The sequence below is a fragment of the Microtus pennsylvanicus genome, chromosome 22, assembly GCF_037038515.1.
Source record: "Microtus pennsylvanicus isolate mMicPen1 chromosome 22, mMicPen1.hap1, whole genome shotgun sequence".
In the NCBI taxonomy this organism is placed as follows: domain Eukaryota; kingdom Metazoa; phylum Chordata; class Mammalia; order Rodentia; family Cricetidae; genus Microtus; species Microtus pennsylvanicus.
The window spans coordinates 19,077,320-19,095,060 of record NC_134600.1 but is presented as its reverse complement, the minus strand read 5'-3'; the positions used below and the strand labels follow the sequence as shown (position 1 = coordinate 19,095,060).

Sequence of the window (17,741 nt, the reverse complement as noted above, 5' to 3'; positions counted from 1 at the left end):
AGAGGCAACCCTGGACAGAAACCCAGTGATCACACTGATAGCCGGTCACAACAACGACCCTGCCCAGCTTCCATAACCAAACCTGAACGCAGCCAGAGCTTAACTTAGGGTTTCATCAGCAGCCTCAAGTTCCCTGGCCAAACTCACAAGCCTCCTGTGGGAGATGCTATCCACTAACCTGAATGCTACTGCCAGGTGAAATTAAACTGGAATGAATCTGCCTCTTGCACACGCTATTTATCTGTGTCTTTCGGATAACGCCTGAAAATTCCACAGAGAAGTTGTCCACAATTCAGGAGGCAAAGACAGATTACCAAGTACTACAAACCGGTCGGTACTTTATCCTTGAGCCAATGAAACTTGAGCCCGCTTTTCCCCCCACAGCCGGAGACTGCATTCTTGTGAGAAGGGCTCAGTTCCATCTGGTTGGTTCTTTCCCGGTTAGATAATCCCAGACGTATCCATGTAACATGCGAGCCGCTGTCAAACAGTGCTGAGCCATCTCCCCGGGACAGCTGTTTCGCACAAGGGCTGCATTGTGTGAAGAGAGTGGGTATCGGTTTCCCTTCAAGTGCTTGGGAGACTCTGTCAGCTGCCTTGGCTCAAAGAAAGCCTCGCCCACTGCAGACTTCCATTATTCTGTTATCTGGCCCCAAACCACTCACGACTGGGAGGGTCGAAGGCCTAAATCAAGAACCAGTCTTTGTTCTGCTTGGCTTTTTATCGGGGGAAGTAATAGCTCCACACACCCAAAGAATGTATGGTCTTACTCTTCCGAAGCTAGCTGGCTTGCTTTCGCTCTTCCCTGGGCTCCAGGTGAACTGGGAACGCCAAAAACTATTCACAGGGAGGAGTCGTCAGAATCTCCATAGCTGATGACCGCAGAGGCACTGAAAACGAGATGGAACTTTCCTTCTCTAATAGAGGTCACTCTAACTCCCCACACACCCAAATCTCTGATTTGCTTCAAGTAGTAATCCAGCAAACAGATTCCTTACCTCACTCTCCCTCCCCCCTCCTCCCTCCCCCCTCCCTCTCTCCCTCTCTCTTTTTTGGACTGTGGACATCTGTGTTTTGAACTTAGACATTTAATAAAGTATCTTACATCGTGTGTTGTTAGGAACGGAACCTAAAGCCTTGTATTTGCCAGGAAAGCTGACAACCACTTGCCTATACCCCCAAGAACACCTGTGGGGGGGGGGGTCAGAGGTCAACCTGTGGGCATGGGTTCTCCCCTCTGTCATGTGGTTTCTGGGACTGAATTTGATGGTCAGGTTTTGTGGCAAGCACCTTCAAGTGCTGAGCCATGTCATACCCCCCACTCCACCATTTTTAAATGTACAATGGGAGGCACAAAATCCGTGCACCAAGCATTTGAAATATTTAAAAACTGGGATAACTCTGAACCCTGTTCCTAACCCTATCTAAAATCTAACCTGGTTGTTGGCTGGTAAGGTTTTAGACAAATGAGCTAATCTAAACCTAATCCTAACCTTAACTGTAACCCTAATCACAACCCAGCCCTCATCCTGTGACTAACCCTAACCCTGACCTTAAACCTAACACTTTTTTGCTGTTTTGTTTTTGTTTTCCCAGACAGTATCTCTCGATGCAGCTCTGGCTGTCCTGGAACTCACTCTGTAGACCAAGTGTGGCCTCACACTTAGAGCCTGCCTCTGCTTCCCTAACCCCGAGTGCTGGGACTGAAGGCATGTGGCACCACTACTCGGCAAACTTAACAGTTTTCCTAACCCTGGCCCTATTATAAATAAATAAATGAATAAATAAATAAATAAAATGCAAGCAAACAAAAAGTTGGCAAACTGAGCAAGCGCTGTGTTCAGAATTTCCCCTGTCCTCACTGTGTACCTGTGTCCGATGACTGTAAACATGAGGTCCCCTGAGAAATTTTTGTCAAATTTTCCCTCTTTTTCTTTTTCTTTTTTTTTTAAATTTTTTTTTTATTGAGAAAATGAGAAAAAAAAAACAAGTTTCCACCTCCTCCCAGCCTCCCATTTCCCTCCCCCTCCTCCCACCCTTCTCCCCCTCCTCCCACCATTCTCCCCCTCCCCCCACTCCTTTCCCCCTCCCTCTCCAGTCCAAAGAGCTGTCAGGGTTCCCTGCCCTGTGGTAAGTCCTAGGTCCTCCCCCCTCTGTCCATATCTAGGAAGGGGAATTTTTTGGTTTTTCGAGACAGGGTTTCTCTGTGGTTTTGGTTCCTGTCCTGGTACTAGGTCTTGTAGACCAGGCTGGTCTCGAACTCACAGAGATCCACCTGCCTCTGCCTCCCAAGTGCTGGGATTAAAGGCGTGCGCCACCACCGCCTGGCCCCTCTTTTTCTTTTCAGGAAAAAAAGAACACATGAAATGTATACCTTAACTAAAGCACAAGGACACTGGACTCTAAACAAACACTGCCCCTGACCCCCGAAGAGATGTCTTCTCTGCAGAGGACGCAAAGAACCTCTGCAGAGGTCACATGACCTGGACAACCCAGAAGTAGCTACTTGATTTGTTTCTTTGTCTGTTATCCACAGATGAAAACAAGAGTTGGTTATTTAGAATTTAGCTCTTCTCTGAAAACTGGGGCTGACTTCTTTCCCTACTGCTCTTCTTTGAAAGGAGAGACAGAAAGGAAAAAGAGAGAAGAAAGAAAGGCTGGATCAGAGAATTTGGGACACCGACTGAGGCTGTCATCAGAATAGCGGGACAATTGCCAAGAAGCCGGGGCAAATACGCGTGGGCAAGCTTTCCTGAGGGTCTTGCCAAGCAACACACAGTGTCATTATCTTGTCAGCTGTGGTGTGTGTCCTGCCAGACACTTCTGTGTTCTGTGACCTCAGACTAGGCATTGCAGAGAGCTGTTGGGATGGCAAGGGGAAAAGGCATCTGTCAAAGGCTCCAGCTTTCTCCTAGGCAGCAGTTTTTCTCAGGGTTTCTCCCACAGAGCGCTGGTTCCCGCTAACTTCCGTTTGCCTCATCTGAACCTGGCAATGGTTTGTCTTTGGAATTACCAGTTAACTTCAGAAATCGGGAATCCCAGCACACGAAAGCATGGCTAGGGCATGAGATAAACAAGACTCGCTTCAAGTGCTCGTGTGTTGAAACTGTATCTCAGAAGCCGGGCAGGAACTATGGGGCTTGCTCACTGAGTTATCCACCGGGTTCTCTCACCCCTGACAAACCTATCCCCTCGTCTGAGGAGCCCATAGCGTACAAGGGATGATCCTTGATGCTTTTATTGCAAAACTAACGGCTAGTTACTTGCTGTGATCTGAATGTTTGTATTCCTTTGAAATTCTATGTTGAAGCTCTTCACTGAGGAGCAAGTCTAGAAGAGATGATTAGCAGGTGGTATCTCGTGCCTTTGATCCCAGCACACGAGAGGCAGAGACAGGAAGACGTCAGAATTCAAGGCCAGCCTGGTCCACAAAGCATGTTCTAGGATAGCCAGAGCTGTTACACAGAGAAACCCTGTCTCAAAACAAAAAAAAACAAAACAAACAAACAAACAAAAAAAATAAATAAAAGCAAAAACCAAAACTCTTCTTGCTGGAAGTAATGGCACTCATCTTTAATCCCAGCATTCGGGAGATAGAAGATGTTGGATATCTGTGAGTTCAAGGGCAGCCTGGCTATAAAGAGAGACACTGTCTCAAATAAAAACCACTGGGCAGTGGTAGCACACACCTTTAATCCCACACTCAGGAGGCAGAGGCGGGCGGACCTCTTTGAGTTTGAGGCCAGCCTGGTCTACAGAAAGAGTTCCAGGACAGGCCACAAAGCTACAGAGAAACCCGGTCTTGGAAAAACCAAAAAAACAAACAAACAAAAAAAAAAAAACTTCTAACTTTATGAAGCTTTTGTCCTGAAAATGAGAACATAGACTATCATAAAGAGGCTGGAAGGCCTGAGAGTGGAAAGGCACCCCCAAAGTCCTGGCAGCCATGCCCAGTGCACCCCAACAGCAAACTCATCTTGGACAATAAACAGAGGCATTACTTTGCAATGACCTATAGTTTTCCTCTCTCCTTCCTTTCATTCTCCCTCCCTTCTGCCCTTCCTTTCATTTCTTTCTTTTTTGGCTGTTTTGAGAATGTATTTAATTACAACATTTCTCCCTTCCCATTCCTGCGCCGAGAGTCTCCAAACAAAAGATAGGCACCAAAAAGCCCAATTCTGCATTCTTGGCAGCTATTGGAGCCCCACCCCCAAGTTGCCAGACATCTAAACCCATGCCCAAGTGCTTAGCTTTTGACCATACTTGGACACAAACCCAGTTTGTGGCAGACATACCATCACCCCTCACGTACAACCTAAAAAATCTCCCCTGCTGTAGTTTGGGGATGGGACTTTTCTGGCCCAGTCTCTGGGATCAGAGAACCTACCTGGGAGTTGCTCTCAATGAACCTGTTACACCTTTTCAATTTGGCTTGACCTGGCTTACTGTGAAGGCAGGGAAACTTTCCACGTGAGGAGGGTGTGTGGCAAAAAAACCCTATTAGTCACTCTGTAGTCCTGGCTGGTCTGGATTTTGCTATGTAGACAAGGCTGGCCTGAAATTCTTTTTGTAGCCCAGGCTGGTTTTGAACTCATAGAGAGAATACTTGTCTGTGGCTCCAGAGTGCTGGGATCAAGAATGTATACCACCAGGACCCACCATAAATTCAATGTTTTTAAAGATGTTTATTTATTTATTTATTTATTTATTTATTGTTTGTTTGTTTGTTTAAGGTTTTTCGAGACAAAATTTCTCTGTAGCTTTGGAGCCAGTTCTGGAACTCCCTCTGTAGACCAGGCTGGCCTTGAACTCACAGAGATCCACCTGCCTCTGCCTCCCGAGTGCCACCACTGTCGGCCAGATTGTGGCTTTCTATTCTATTAGTGTACAGCTGAGATAAGTTTGGCCTAAAGCTGCTTCCTACACAGCTACACAGTTTACGCTAAAGGATACTTTGTACATAGAGAATAGTAACCTAACTGGATGTGTCAACAGACTGGTTAAAAAAAAAAGTTTCATTACATTTTGGGGAATATTATTTTCAGGTGTATGACTTTGTTTACGCTGCAATTATTTAACTCTATGAAGCTGTGTTACTGTGACTGTCTAAAAACACTTAATGGTCCTAATAAAGAGATGAACAGCCAACAGTGAGGCAGGAGCAAGGATAGGCTGGGCTGGCAGGCAGAAAGAATGTGTAGAAGGAGAAATCTGAGAGGAGGGAGCAAGGAGCAAAGGCGAGAACAAGGAGAGGAGGATATCAGGGGTTGGTTACACAGCAAGCCACGGAGAAAGAGGCAAAGAAAGGTATTAAGAAATAGATAAAAACCCAGAGGCAAAAGGTAGTCAGGTTAACATAAGCTAAGAAAAGATGGCTGGAAACAAGCTAAGCTAAGGCCAGGCATTTATAACTAAGAATAATTCTTTGTTTGTGATTTATCTGGGAGCTGGAGGATAGGCCCCCCAAAAGCCAAAAGAGTAAACATCATACAACAATTTCGGTCAATCAGAAGTGACCCAAGACGGCTGGAGAGATGGCTCAGCACCTAAATGCACCTACTGCTTTTGTAGAGAACCTGGGTTTGGTTCCCAGCACCTCTTTGGAGGCTATCAATTAGCCTTAACTTCAGTACCTGGGGATCTGATGCTTTCTTCTGACCTTCATGGGCACCAGATACACATGTGGTGCACATGACGTATGCAAAGGCAAAATATTCATACACATAAAAATTCATAAAGAAGTCTTTAAATTTTTTTAAAAAAATTTATATACGTTGGCGTTTTGCCTGCATGTACGTCTGTATGAGGATATCAGATCCCATGAAATAGGAACCTCAGACAGTTGTGAGCTGCCATGTGGGTGCTGGGAATTGAATCTGACTCTTCCGGAAGAGCAGCCAAGGCTCCCAACCACTGAGCCATCTCTCCAGCCATAAATAAGTCTTTAATAGAAAAAAAAAAGGCAGTTAGCTGGCTATGCATGGCTGCACACACCTTTAATCCTTGCATCCAGGAACTAAAAAGCAGGTGGATCACTATAAGCTTGAGGACAGCCTGGCCTACATAAAAAATCCAGGTCAGCTGGCCCTGCATGGAGATGCATGCCTACAACACCATAACTTGAGAGACTAACATGCATTTATAATCCCAGCACTTGGGAGGCGGAAGAAGGAAGATCAGAAGTATACAGCTTTCTTTTGCTACTGAGCTCCAGGCTAGCCCCTGTCTCAAAAAAAAACAAACAGGCTAAAAGACGCAATAAGCAGGGTTTCTGTGGGCATATACACTATTTTAATATTGCATGTTAATAAAACCATACGGATTATTATTACCCAACACACACACGTATACACACATTGTGACGGCTATTAGTATTAATTATCAACCTGACAAAAATCTAGAACCAACTGGGAGGTGAGCCTGTGTGTACGATTGAGAAATTATCTTAATTGTGGTGATTGCGGTGGGGAAGAGCTGCCCACTGTGGGTGGTACCATCCCCTAGGTAGGGGGTCCCGAGCCGCACACGAGGAAACAACGAGTTGAGTACTAATCTGTAGCTATTTGTCATTGTTTTCTTTGCATTGGCGGGACACAGTGTGACCCCTGCTGCAAACTCCCCCCCCCCCCCCCACGACCTCAGACAGTGGACAGGGAGCTGAAACAAGCCCATTTTCCCTTACATTGCATTTGTAGTGGACCTTACCACAGAAACCGAAAAGAAACTAAGACATCTCTGGACCCTGTCGACTTGACACAAGGTAAAACACTCTGAGCGGCAGGAACCTCAACTAGGAAAACGGCCCCCTAAGGTGGGTTGTAGGCAGGGCATTTTCTTAATTAGTGATTGATGGGGCGGGGGCGGGGCGGGGGCGGGGCGGGCCCAGCCCATTGTGGGTGGTTCCATCCTGAGCTGACGGTCCTGGGTTGTATAAGAAAGCAGGCTGAGCAAGCCAGTAAGCAGCTCTCCTCCATGGCCTTTGCATCAACTCTGGTCTCCAGGTTCCTGCACGGCTTAAGTTCCTGTCCTGACTTCTTCAGTGATGAGGAGTGGAAGTGGAAGCCAAATAATCCCTTTCCTCACCAGCTTGCTTTTGCTCATGGTGTCTCATCGTAGCAAAAGTAACCCTGACTAAGGCAGACCTTTAAAACTAGTTAGAATTATGATGATGATGATGTTTTTTGAGACAGAGTTTCTCTGTGTTGCCCTGGCTGTCCTGGAACTCACTCTGTACACCAGGCTGACCTTGAACTCACAGAGACTCACCTGTCCCTGCCTCCTGAGTGCTGGGATTAAAGTTGTGCACCTTTAACTACGCATCTAGTCAAAATTATTTTTAATTCTTGGGATCAGACACATTCCAAGATGATCTGGGGAAGCGGGGATCCTGGGAGAGTGAGATCACTGCCATGCTGGTCTTGAATGTTTTTCTGTGAAGGAAGTCACAGATCTTAGAGCTGGAGGAGGTGGCATCTACTTAGGGGCTTTTTTCTTGAGCAGTCTAGCAGTTTTTTCAGTGGGATTGCCAAGCTCTTCCGGGAGTTTGGGTTTGGGGTGTGAAACAGGTTATAGAAGCTGAGCCGGCGGGAGCGCAAACAGGAAAGTCTACGAACACAAACCGGCACCGCCCACACCACAGACACAGACACACGAGTGGCAGGCGGTAGGTACTTACTGTCCTCCGGGAGGTTGTTTTCCCGCTCTTCCCTCTCCATCTGCTGGCACCAGCCTTCCATGCGGTCCCGCTCTGCCTGGAGAAGCTTCAGGAACCAGTGGCCATCCCGGTGGCACACGGACCTTTGAACGGCCTCCAGAGGGTCTTCTGTGATAGAGTCAATCCAGGGGTCCGGAGGAGGCAGGATGGAGGGGTCAAAATCCGTGTCAAAGTCATCATCGGCCGCGCAGGCGTGGTAATGGTTTCCTGAACCCTGGATGCTGACAGTGGATGTGCTGGCGTCCCGGGAGAACTGCCTGGCCATCGGGCCGGGACACGAATTGTCCTCTATAGATTCCAGAGAATTTTCCAGATTGTCATGGAAGTCCAGGTCAGCCTGCACTGCAGTGGTCACACTGTTGGACCGAGTGAACCTGCGGAAGCTTGGGAGAGAAGAGACATGGGGTTTAGTTCCGGGATATTTATTGAAGTGTATCTATCGAAGTACATGTTTTATTTGTTTTAGGGGATCTGACGGACGAGGGGTGTGGTCGCATCTTCTCAGCGTTTAAAGGAACTGCTGGAAGTGATCTTTGGGGTGAATATGCCGGTTGCCACAGATCTAAATCTTTGTTAAATACGGAATAATAAAGCATACGTAGAGTAATTTTATAGGTGGAGCAAAACACAGAGCTCCCGAAATCACTATGATGTCCAGTATCTGCCTTCTTCTCCAGATCTGGGGTGGCTTTCGGACGGCCACTGGAGAAGCAAAACGTTTCCATTAGATTTTTGTATAATTATCTGAGAGATGGGGAGAACAATGCAAGCTAAGCTTGACCAAGACTCATAATTCTTGCATTTTCTAGGGACACCTCTTAGGAGAAAGATTTCCTAAACACTCGTTAGGTTTCCTTTGAATTCAACCCTTTTTGCTCGGTAAGCATTCACCTGACAGGCCTGGAGGTCCATGTAATAACATGGTTCAGAGTCTTTGGGATAAAGACCAAGTTTACAGTTCTAGAGTTCCCCATGACTACCCTCCTGTGCTTTTGCTTGCTTTTCCACAATTCGTCAAATGTGGCAAAACACTGCTTATTAACGGACTTAGTTTGGGCATTTCTCTCTCTTTCTCTGTCTCTCTGTTTTGTTTTGTTGACACAGGGTTTCTTTGTATTGCCTTGGCAGGCCTGGAGCTAGCCCAGTAGACCAGGCTGGGCTGGGACTTACAGAAATCTGTCTGCCTCTGCCTCCTGAGTGCTGGGATTAAGGACATGCGCCACCACTACCTGGTTAGTTTGGGCATTTTTATATGGATATTCATGAGGGTTTTTTTTTTGTTTTTTTTTTTACCAAATAGTTCTGTGTATCTATTGCTTACCCCTACTATGAAGGTGAGGCCATGTGGCCTGTCAGAGGGTTGTGATGGATTCAAGTATCAATTGCTCTATACCCCATCAATATCACCTCTTATTCACTAGGTCTCTCTGTGTCTCTGTGTTTAATGTGTGTGTGTGTGTAGTATATGTTCATATGTTGGGAGCACACACATGTGCATACATATGTGAGTTTAGAGCAGTAGTTCTCAACCTGTGAGTCTGACCCTTACATTACAATTCATAACAGTAGCAAAATCACAGTTATGAAGTAGCAACAAAAATAATCTTATGTCTAGGGATCACCAAAGCACGAGGAACTGTATTAAAGGGTCGCAGCGTTAGGGAGGTTGAGAACCACTGCTCTAGAGAAAGACATTGGTTATTCTGTTCCCTTGAGACAGGGTCTTCCACTGCACCTGGAACCAGGCCGATAGCCAAGAGGACCCAGTGAGCTTCTTGTTTCTGTTCCCCACAGTGCTGGGGCTACAGTCAGGCATGTGGGTGCTGGGGATCTGAACTCAAATCCTCATGCTTAAGCGGTAAACATGTTTGAAAGAATTATTTTGATTTTACATATCTGAGTGTTTTGCCTCACTCAATACATATATATTGTATGTATAATAAGTATGTACGTGTGTGTATGCGCGTGCGTGCACTGTGTACGTGCCTGGTGCCCTCAGGGGCCAGGAGAGGGTGTTGAATCCCCTGGAACTGGAGTTACAGACACTGTGAGGCACAGTGTGGGTTGCTGGGAGTCCTTTGCAAGGGCAGCCAGTGCTCTTAACCACTGAACCGTCTCTTCAGCACCTTAGTTTTTTGTTAGCTTCTGGGTCCCACAGTCATGCATGCGCCATGGGCATTCAGGCAAACTGCCTGGTCACCCCAGTGCCTGAAGCTGTAAGTAATCTACGCACGATATAGCTACATAAGCCCCTGTGCGCATGCGCTAGCCGGCCTTTAAAGGCAGACACGCCCACTCCACCCTCCCTCTCCCCTCCCTCCCTCCCTCCCTCCCTCCCTCCTCCTCCTCCTCCTCCTCCTCCTCCTCCTCCTCCTCCTCCTCCTCCTCCTCCTCCTCCTCCTCCTCCTTCTTCTCTCTCTCTCTCTCTCTCTCTCTCTCTCTCTCTCTCTCTCTCTCTCTCACACACACACACACACACACACACACACACACACACACACACACACACCCGCATTGACGCTTTGCTTTCAGACAGGACCCTGCATTACTCTCCCCTCCCCGCCCCCATTAATAAAACTCTTAAAGTGGGTTTCCTTGTGTATCCTGTGATTTGTTCTTGTAGCTGGTCGATTTCCAATTAATGTTTCATATGCAATAGTACCAACTGGAAAGGATTGTGCATTAAGCAAAGTCTGTGCAGCGTTAAATAGCTCAGACATTTGCAATTCTCTGGGATTACCCTGTGTCAGTTAATTAAAACTAATGCTTGTTTTAACATCAAAACAAAGGTCCAGATAACATAGGGAAGCAGTCATGTGAATAAGTTAAATCAAGTTGTCAAAAGGAGAAAGGATCATTATTCAAAAAAAAAATCCGTATTTTCCCCTAGAGATTATATGTCAAAGATGGCTGGAGGACTGGTCTGTGCTAACTATTAAGAGTTAAAGACAGGCTGGGCGGTGGTGGCGCACGCCTTTAATCCCAGCGCTCAGGAGGCGGAGGCAGGTGTAGCCAGCCTGATCCACAGAGTGAGTTCCAGAACAGCCAGGGCTACAGAAAGAAACAGTCTGGAGAAACAAAAACCAAACGACAAAGCATAAAGCCACCCACACACCTTCAGTCCCAGCACTTGGGAGGCAGAGACAGACAGCCACATACACCATGATCCAGGCTGCTCACTTCGGGGCATCTCATCACTTAAGACTTAAGATACTGCATGTAGCCCCGCGTGGGCGCACATGCCTCTAATCCAGCGCTTGGATCTCTGTGACTTCAAGGCCAGCCTGGTCTACACAGAGAGCTCCAGAACAGCCAGAGCTACATAGTGAGACCTTTTTCAAACCACCTCACGCACATACAAAGAAAGGAAATCACATCTGTTGACATGATCGGCTCTCGTTACTTCCGGAAACTTAATACTGCAAAGAAGCGAAACGCACGTACGTGTGTGTGTGTGTGTGTGTGTGTGTGTGTGTGTGTGTGAAGAGAGTAGGAGAGACTGTGTGTGGTGTACAAGCTTGAGAGTCATGTTAGGAAGTCTCTTTGTTCTAACAAGGAAGGGCAGAAATTCAGGTAAAACGTCCTTTCCAGCAGCCACTCATTCCTTGGCTGTGTCTGTATTTTTCCCACTTTGTCCCTAAATGCTAAACGTCGCTTCCCGAGGTTGAGCTTTCTCTCCTGCTGCCCATGTGTGACCTAGATGGCATCCATCACCGCTGCTGACATTCTGACTCCCTTCTAACTCAAAACTCAACACTGCAAAAATATTTAGGCTTCTTTCCCCGAGATCTCTGATTGCAGGGATCAGATTCCCAAATTCACTCTTGCCACTTGTGCCCCAGCAGCTCACACTCGGATGCACAGAGAAAACAGCTCACACTCTGCTGCGCAGAGAAAGCGGTGGCCTACTTCCCTGTCTGCAGCCCCACGGAACTCTCCCGCCAGTATTCCTGACAGCCACAGTCTCCTGGCTGTGGATTGGGCAATATATCTACCTTCTTAAGAAAAACAACTTGGCAGAAGATTAATAGAAGTTTGCAGTTTAGCCACCCAGAAAGAAATAAAAAGTTAAGCTGAATGAAAATGGTTTGGGATTAAAAGCGGCGCCTTTGAACTCCAGCAACCCGGCACAAGCTGGGCCGTTTTAGCCCTTGAGTCCCGTAAGCAAAGGCTTTTTCTTCCCCTAGAGCTTTCAAAGGATGCTCCGCCACAAAACTGCTGTGTGTCTTTCAAGTGCAGAGGCCCTTGGGGGTCAAGGGCGTGATCAAGTTGTGAGTGCTTTTCAGTTGTTGCCGGGCACCCAGGAAAGGGTCACTAAAATTAATCTCCGCGAGTGGGGTAACCCTGAAGCTGAGCCTGGTCTGGCTGCTTCCAAACCCACACTTCCCAGTCTTGAAGTTCTTCCTTCCTGCTTGCCCTGCGGGCACAGTGTGTAAGGATAACACTTCTGAACCAGGCCAGCCAGTGCTCAGGCCTGGGATGCAGAAAACCTGGGATGGATGAGAGACTGGCTTAGCCGGTGCAGGGGACAAAGCCCTGTGTGTTCTGCAGAGCGAGCCACAAGTCACCGGCTTGCAGTCCTAGTAAGGGCCTTTGTGCCTGTGAACAAGCGGGTGTTGAAGGACTTTCTACCCCACTGCCCCAATGTTTCTCTGTGGAACAGGTTACAGACAAAACGGCGGGAGTGGGGGGAGGGGAGGGGAAAGTGGAGGGGGTGGGAACACGGGACACAGACCGCCAGGTAAGCACAATGGCCACCTTCAGTGTATGTTTGTGTAAAGGCTGGGGTTTGAACTCGGGGTCAGGCATGTACTAGGCAAGTGCTCCCCTACAGAGCCACACTCGAATTCTGACATCTGCGTGCTAATGGTCTGAACCTGTTTGGCCTACAACCAGTGCCTTACAAGGCATGTGGGGTTTAGGGAAGAGTAATTCAGTCTTCCCTTGGCAGAGTCCCCAGCCTGTCCTCACCCTCTTTATCCTTCCATTTGCATAATGCTTGCCTTTCTGAGGTAACTCTGGCCACACAGATGGAAGTGCGAAAGCTTAGGCTATTCTTTCTCCTTAGAAACCCTCAGCCTTCCCCAAGCTCCTGTCAAGGTTTATGTGGGATCTGAAAAGTATGCCTCAGTGTGATGCCCATCTCGGTGCTTTGTGGACCGGCGCCAGTTCTGATCAAGACCCGACATAACTCATTATACAAACTAAACGTCAAAAGAAAGGGGTGGTAGGTCATGAGTCCTCTAAGGATGTGCTCTTTAGTCAGAGCTCCCAAGCCAAAACTGATCACAGCCGTCAACTGCCCTCACTCAGAGAACTCCCTGCCACCTCGTGAGCCAGGCTAATGCTGTTCTATCTAGTCTGCAGAGCTGCTCACAGGACGCACCCACTCACATGAACTCCGCGGACGTCATTCTTTTTGCCCAGAAATCTCTTTAAGACCAAGGACCAGATTCCCAGCATGAAGACTCACACCAAGCTGAACAGGGGAGATGCACTGGCAGACAAGGGCAGAGCATGGGAAGTAAGGACAGTAGATGACATCCAACAGCTTTTGAGAGGACCCATGTATTTCCCGTCTTCTTCGAGGAGGAGCTGGGAAGCTGCTAATGTCCCTGATGGCTGTCACTATGGGAAACTTGGTTCTACCTCTTGAAAGGTCCGGAAGAAATTACTTTGCCTTCAGAACTGGAGCAGAGCCAGTTCTTGGCCACTGACACAAGGTGTGAGAAGTCTCACTAACAACGAAGAGAGTTTACGCTTATTTTATGTCTATGAGTGTTTTGCTCTTGTGTATGTATGTGTACTACCCGTATGCAGTGCCTAAGAAGGCCAGAAGAGGGCGTCAGATCCCTTAGAACCGTAGTTACAGACAATAGCTAACACCCAACTGGGTGCTGGAAACCAACCTAGCAAGTGTTCGTGCTGAGCTATCTGTCACTTCAGTCCCACTAATACATTTTAACACAGCTTTGGTTAAATGAAAGTCACAGTGAGTTGGTTTCTTTATCTTTCTACAAATTAAATGATCTTAAAACAACAACAGCAACAAACACGCCAGGCAGTGGTGGCACATGCATTTAATCCCAGCACTCGAGAGGCAGAGGTAGTGAATCTCTGTGAGTTCGAGGCCAGCCTGATCTACAAGAGCTAGTTCCAGGACAGCTAGAAACCCTGTCTCAAAAAACCCAACCAAACCAAAACAAAAATGATGCAAAATGGAAGAAAGAGAAAGAGGGAAGATAGAAGGAAAAGAAGAAAGGAAGACAGGAAAGGGAAGAAGAATGAAAGAAGGAGCAAAGAGGGATGGGTCAAGGGTGGCGCCACATACTCTGCAGCTCAGGACTAAGGGCTATAAATTTTTTTTTTTTTTTTTTTTTTTTTTTTTTTTGGTTTTTCGAGACAGGGTTTCTCTGTGGTTTTGGAGCCTGTCCTGGAACTAGCTCTTGTAGACCAGGCTGGTCTCGAACTCACAGAGATCCGCCTGCCTCTGCCTCCCGAGTGCTGGGATTAAAGGCGTGCGCCACCACCGCCCGGCTAAGGGCTATAAATTTGAGGCTGTCTTGGATTTAGTGTCTTAGGTGTCAGACATTTGAAATTCAAAACCCCTGAAGGCCACACCTCTAAAACTCAGATACACGGTTAGAAACTACTTGATTAGGTTTCATCATTGTTAAGCAAAGGAGAGAGATTGTGAAGGGTGGGTGCTGGTTGTGGGGTCCTTGGGGAGACAGTGGGGGTGGGGGTGTGATGAATCCAGAATCCAGGTGAGCAAAACAGGGATGTAGCCTTGAGCTTAAAGTGGCTGTCTCTCTAGGCCCCTCGATTTTGAATGTTGTTTTTTTTTAAAAAAAAAAAATTCTTGTTTAATTGAAATCAGAAAAAGCCCAACTATTTCCACAGTGAAGTCACCTGGGATCAGAGGAGGAATCTTTATAATGGCCATCATTGTGGGCAGAAAAAACAACGTGGTTTCGCTACGGCTTGCTTGCTCTGTCCAGTTTTGAATCTGCTGTGAGTGCTTCTATTTTGAAATGTAGAATCTTGCGGGTTGGTGAGGTGGCTTACCCACCACCAAACCCGATGTTATAAACTGAATCCCTGGGACCCACACAATGAAGGAGAGAACCAACTGACTCCCGCAAGCTTTCCTCTGACTGCCAACATGCACCTGCCCACTAAACAAACAAACATACAGGGTCATATGTAGCCCAGGTTGACCTCAAACTTGCTAGGTAGCCAAGTATGAGCCCGAACTCCTGACCCTCCCTCCTACCTTCACTTCCCAGACGCTAGGATTACAGGAATGTGCCACCATATCTGCCTCTGAGCTGTAAGCTTTGATAATTTGAAGGAAGGAAGAAAGGTCTTTGAAACTCAGAAGTAGGTCACTGCTGGAAATGCTCATGGAAATAGAGGCAATTTTGATGAAAAAACCAAAAGTATAAGAATTCTCTTCAGAAATCCAGTGGTAGTGATGCATGTCTTTAAACCCAGCACTCGAGAGGCAAGGGCACGTAGATCTGAGTTCGAGGCCAGCCTGGACTACAGAGTGTGTTCCAGAACAGCCAGGGCTGTTACATAGAGAAACCCCATCTCATAAAAAAAAAAAAAAAAAAAAAAACAAAAACAAAAAAAAAACCAGGGCTGGAGAGATGGCTCAGCAGTTAAGAGGATTGCCTGCTCTTCCAAAGGTCCTGAGTTCAATTCCCAGCAACCACATGGTGGCTCACAACCATCTGGAATGAGGTCTGGTGCCCTTTTCTGGCCTGCAGGCATACACACAGATAGAATATTCTATACATAATAAATATTAAAAAAAAACAACACCAAAAAAGAATTCTGTTCACTGAAGCTTTGTTTCTGGAGATGGGGAGTGGCTCTCATCTCAGGGAGCTCAGTCTGTATCTGGGCTAGAATGGCAGGAGTTATTTGCAAGACGATTTTATTGTTTTGATAGAGGATGTGATGGTGTAGTTTAAGCCGTTCTCAAACTCATAGCCCCCCTGTGTGAGCTTACAACTTCGATACCCAGATCTCAAGCACATCCTAATGCCAGGACATCTTCCTTGCCTCTAGTCAGTGCACGCTTGAGGCCTAAGTACTAAGCACAAAGGAAAAGGTGTGGTGGGAGAAGTAGGAAGGGGTCTCCATAGGTGGGAGGTCAAACAGAGTAGAGATTTTTCTTTACAAGTCAGAATATCTCTCTGTACCAATTCCCTTTCCACCAACGTACAGGAATGTTCCTGGCTCTCCCCTAAAGTGAGTAATCACATTCTACATTCACAAAGCATGCACTGTTAAACGAGGGTCATCCTTTGACCCTGTGTTGGGTGCCTGATACCTGACAGGTGAAACTACTTTAGAAAGCAGTGGAAACTCCAGGAAGTAGGGCCTTGCTAGAGGAGCGAGATCACTAGCGGCACGTCACTCAAGGGAATTTCTGTTTCCTCATTTTCTGATTTTTTTTTGCTGTCAGTAGTTGGATCTCCTGGGACTAGTATTACAAATGGTTCTGAGCTGCAATATGGGTGCTAAGAACTGAGTCTGGGTTCTCTGGAAGAGCAGCCAGTGCTCATAGTCCCTGGTTGCCCATCTCCCCAACCCTTTGGGAATAATTTTTTTTATTGATATTTATTGAGCTCTACATTTTTCTCTGCTTCCCTCCCTGCTTCTCCCCTTCCCCTTCAACCCTCCCCCAAGGCCCCCATGCTCCCAATTTACTCAGGAGATCTTGTCTTTTTCTACTATCTACTTCCCATGTAGATTAGATCTACGTAAGTCTCTCTTAGTGTCCTCATTGTTGTCTTCGTTCTCTGGGATTGTGGTTTGCAGGCTGATTTTCTTTCCTTTATGTTTAAAAAGGTAATGATTTCTTAAGCAGGATACTGAAACTAACTATAAGCAACAAAACAAAGATTGAAAACTGGACTTTTTGAAAATTAAAAACTGGGGTCTCAAATGACCCTATACAGAGAGTGGGAAGCCAGCTCACAGAATGTGGGGAAATAATACATTTTCAATTTTATAAAGATCTAGTGTGTATTTGTATTTGCATATAAAATATGCAAATCTTAAAATACTGACTAACAGAAGAACAACCCCATTTATAGAAGAAAAGGCTCTCCAAAGAGACGTACGGATTGTCCAATAGATTCATGATAAAACAGCCAATATCATTGTTCATTAGAGAAACTCTAATGAAAGCTCTAATGAGTTACCACTGCACACCCACCAAGACGACACAGAAGGAAAAAAGGGAGTAACAAGTGTTAGTACTTCCTCAACCAAACACAGAACTCGCGAGGTTTTCCCTGAACTCACGGTATAGACCAGAGTGGCCTCAAACTCACAGAGATGTCTCTGGAGTGCTGGGATCACAGGCATGTGCCCCTAAAGCTAGCAAGTTGTTGCTTTCCGCTTTTCAAACATTTGCTTACTTTGTATGTGCATATGTGTGGGGGTGTGCACATGCCTCTGCACGTGTATGGAGGTCAGAGTTCAATTTATGGACCTTGGTTTTCTCTACCATACAGGTCCCAGGGATCAAACTCAGGTCTTCAGACTCAGTAGCTGGCACAGGACTCTCTGGCATGGGCTTCTCATAACGAAGAGAAAACTTAGGTTGTGCTGTTCTTCATTTCTGTTTCATTTGATTTATTTTATACGCATGGGTGTTTTGCCTGCAGGGGTGTCTGTGTACCACAGGTGTGCCTGATGTCTTTAGAGGTCACCAGAGGGTGTCCCATCTCCTGGGACTGTAGTGACAGCAGTTGTGAGCTGCCATGTGGGTGCTGGGAATCAAACCCACGTTAACTGCCAGAAAGGCCAGTGCTCTGAGCAGCTGAGCCATCTCTCCAGCCCCTACTTTTCTTAGTATTAACTGATTTATTCAACAGTACACAATCCTTATTTAAAAAGACAGGATAGGGGCTGGAGAGATGGCTCAGTGGTTAAGAGCACTGGCTGCTCTTCCAGAGGTCCTGAGTTCAATTCCCAGCAACCACATGGTGGCTCACAGCCATCT

The 17,741-nt window shown here is 46.7% G+C and overlaps 1 protein-coding gene across 19 annotated transcripts in view; it reads right to left on the bottom strand.

Annotated features, from left to right (window-relative positions):
* Positions 1-17,741, bottom strand: part of Dlgap1 (DLG associated protein 1) — a 792,565-nt gene that overhangs the window by 19,047 nt on the left and 755,777 nt on the right. For all 19 annotated transcript variants that reach the window (XM_075956092.1, XM_075956087.1, XM_075956089.1 and 16 more), the window contains one exon: positions 7,676-8,097. In XM_075956092.1, coding sequence (XP_075812207.1) covers positions 7,676-8,097 — 422 coding nt within the window. The remainder of the gene's footprint in view (positions 1-7,675; positions 8,098-17,741) is intronic.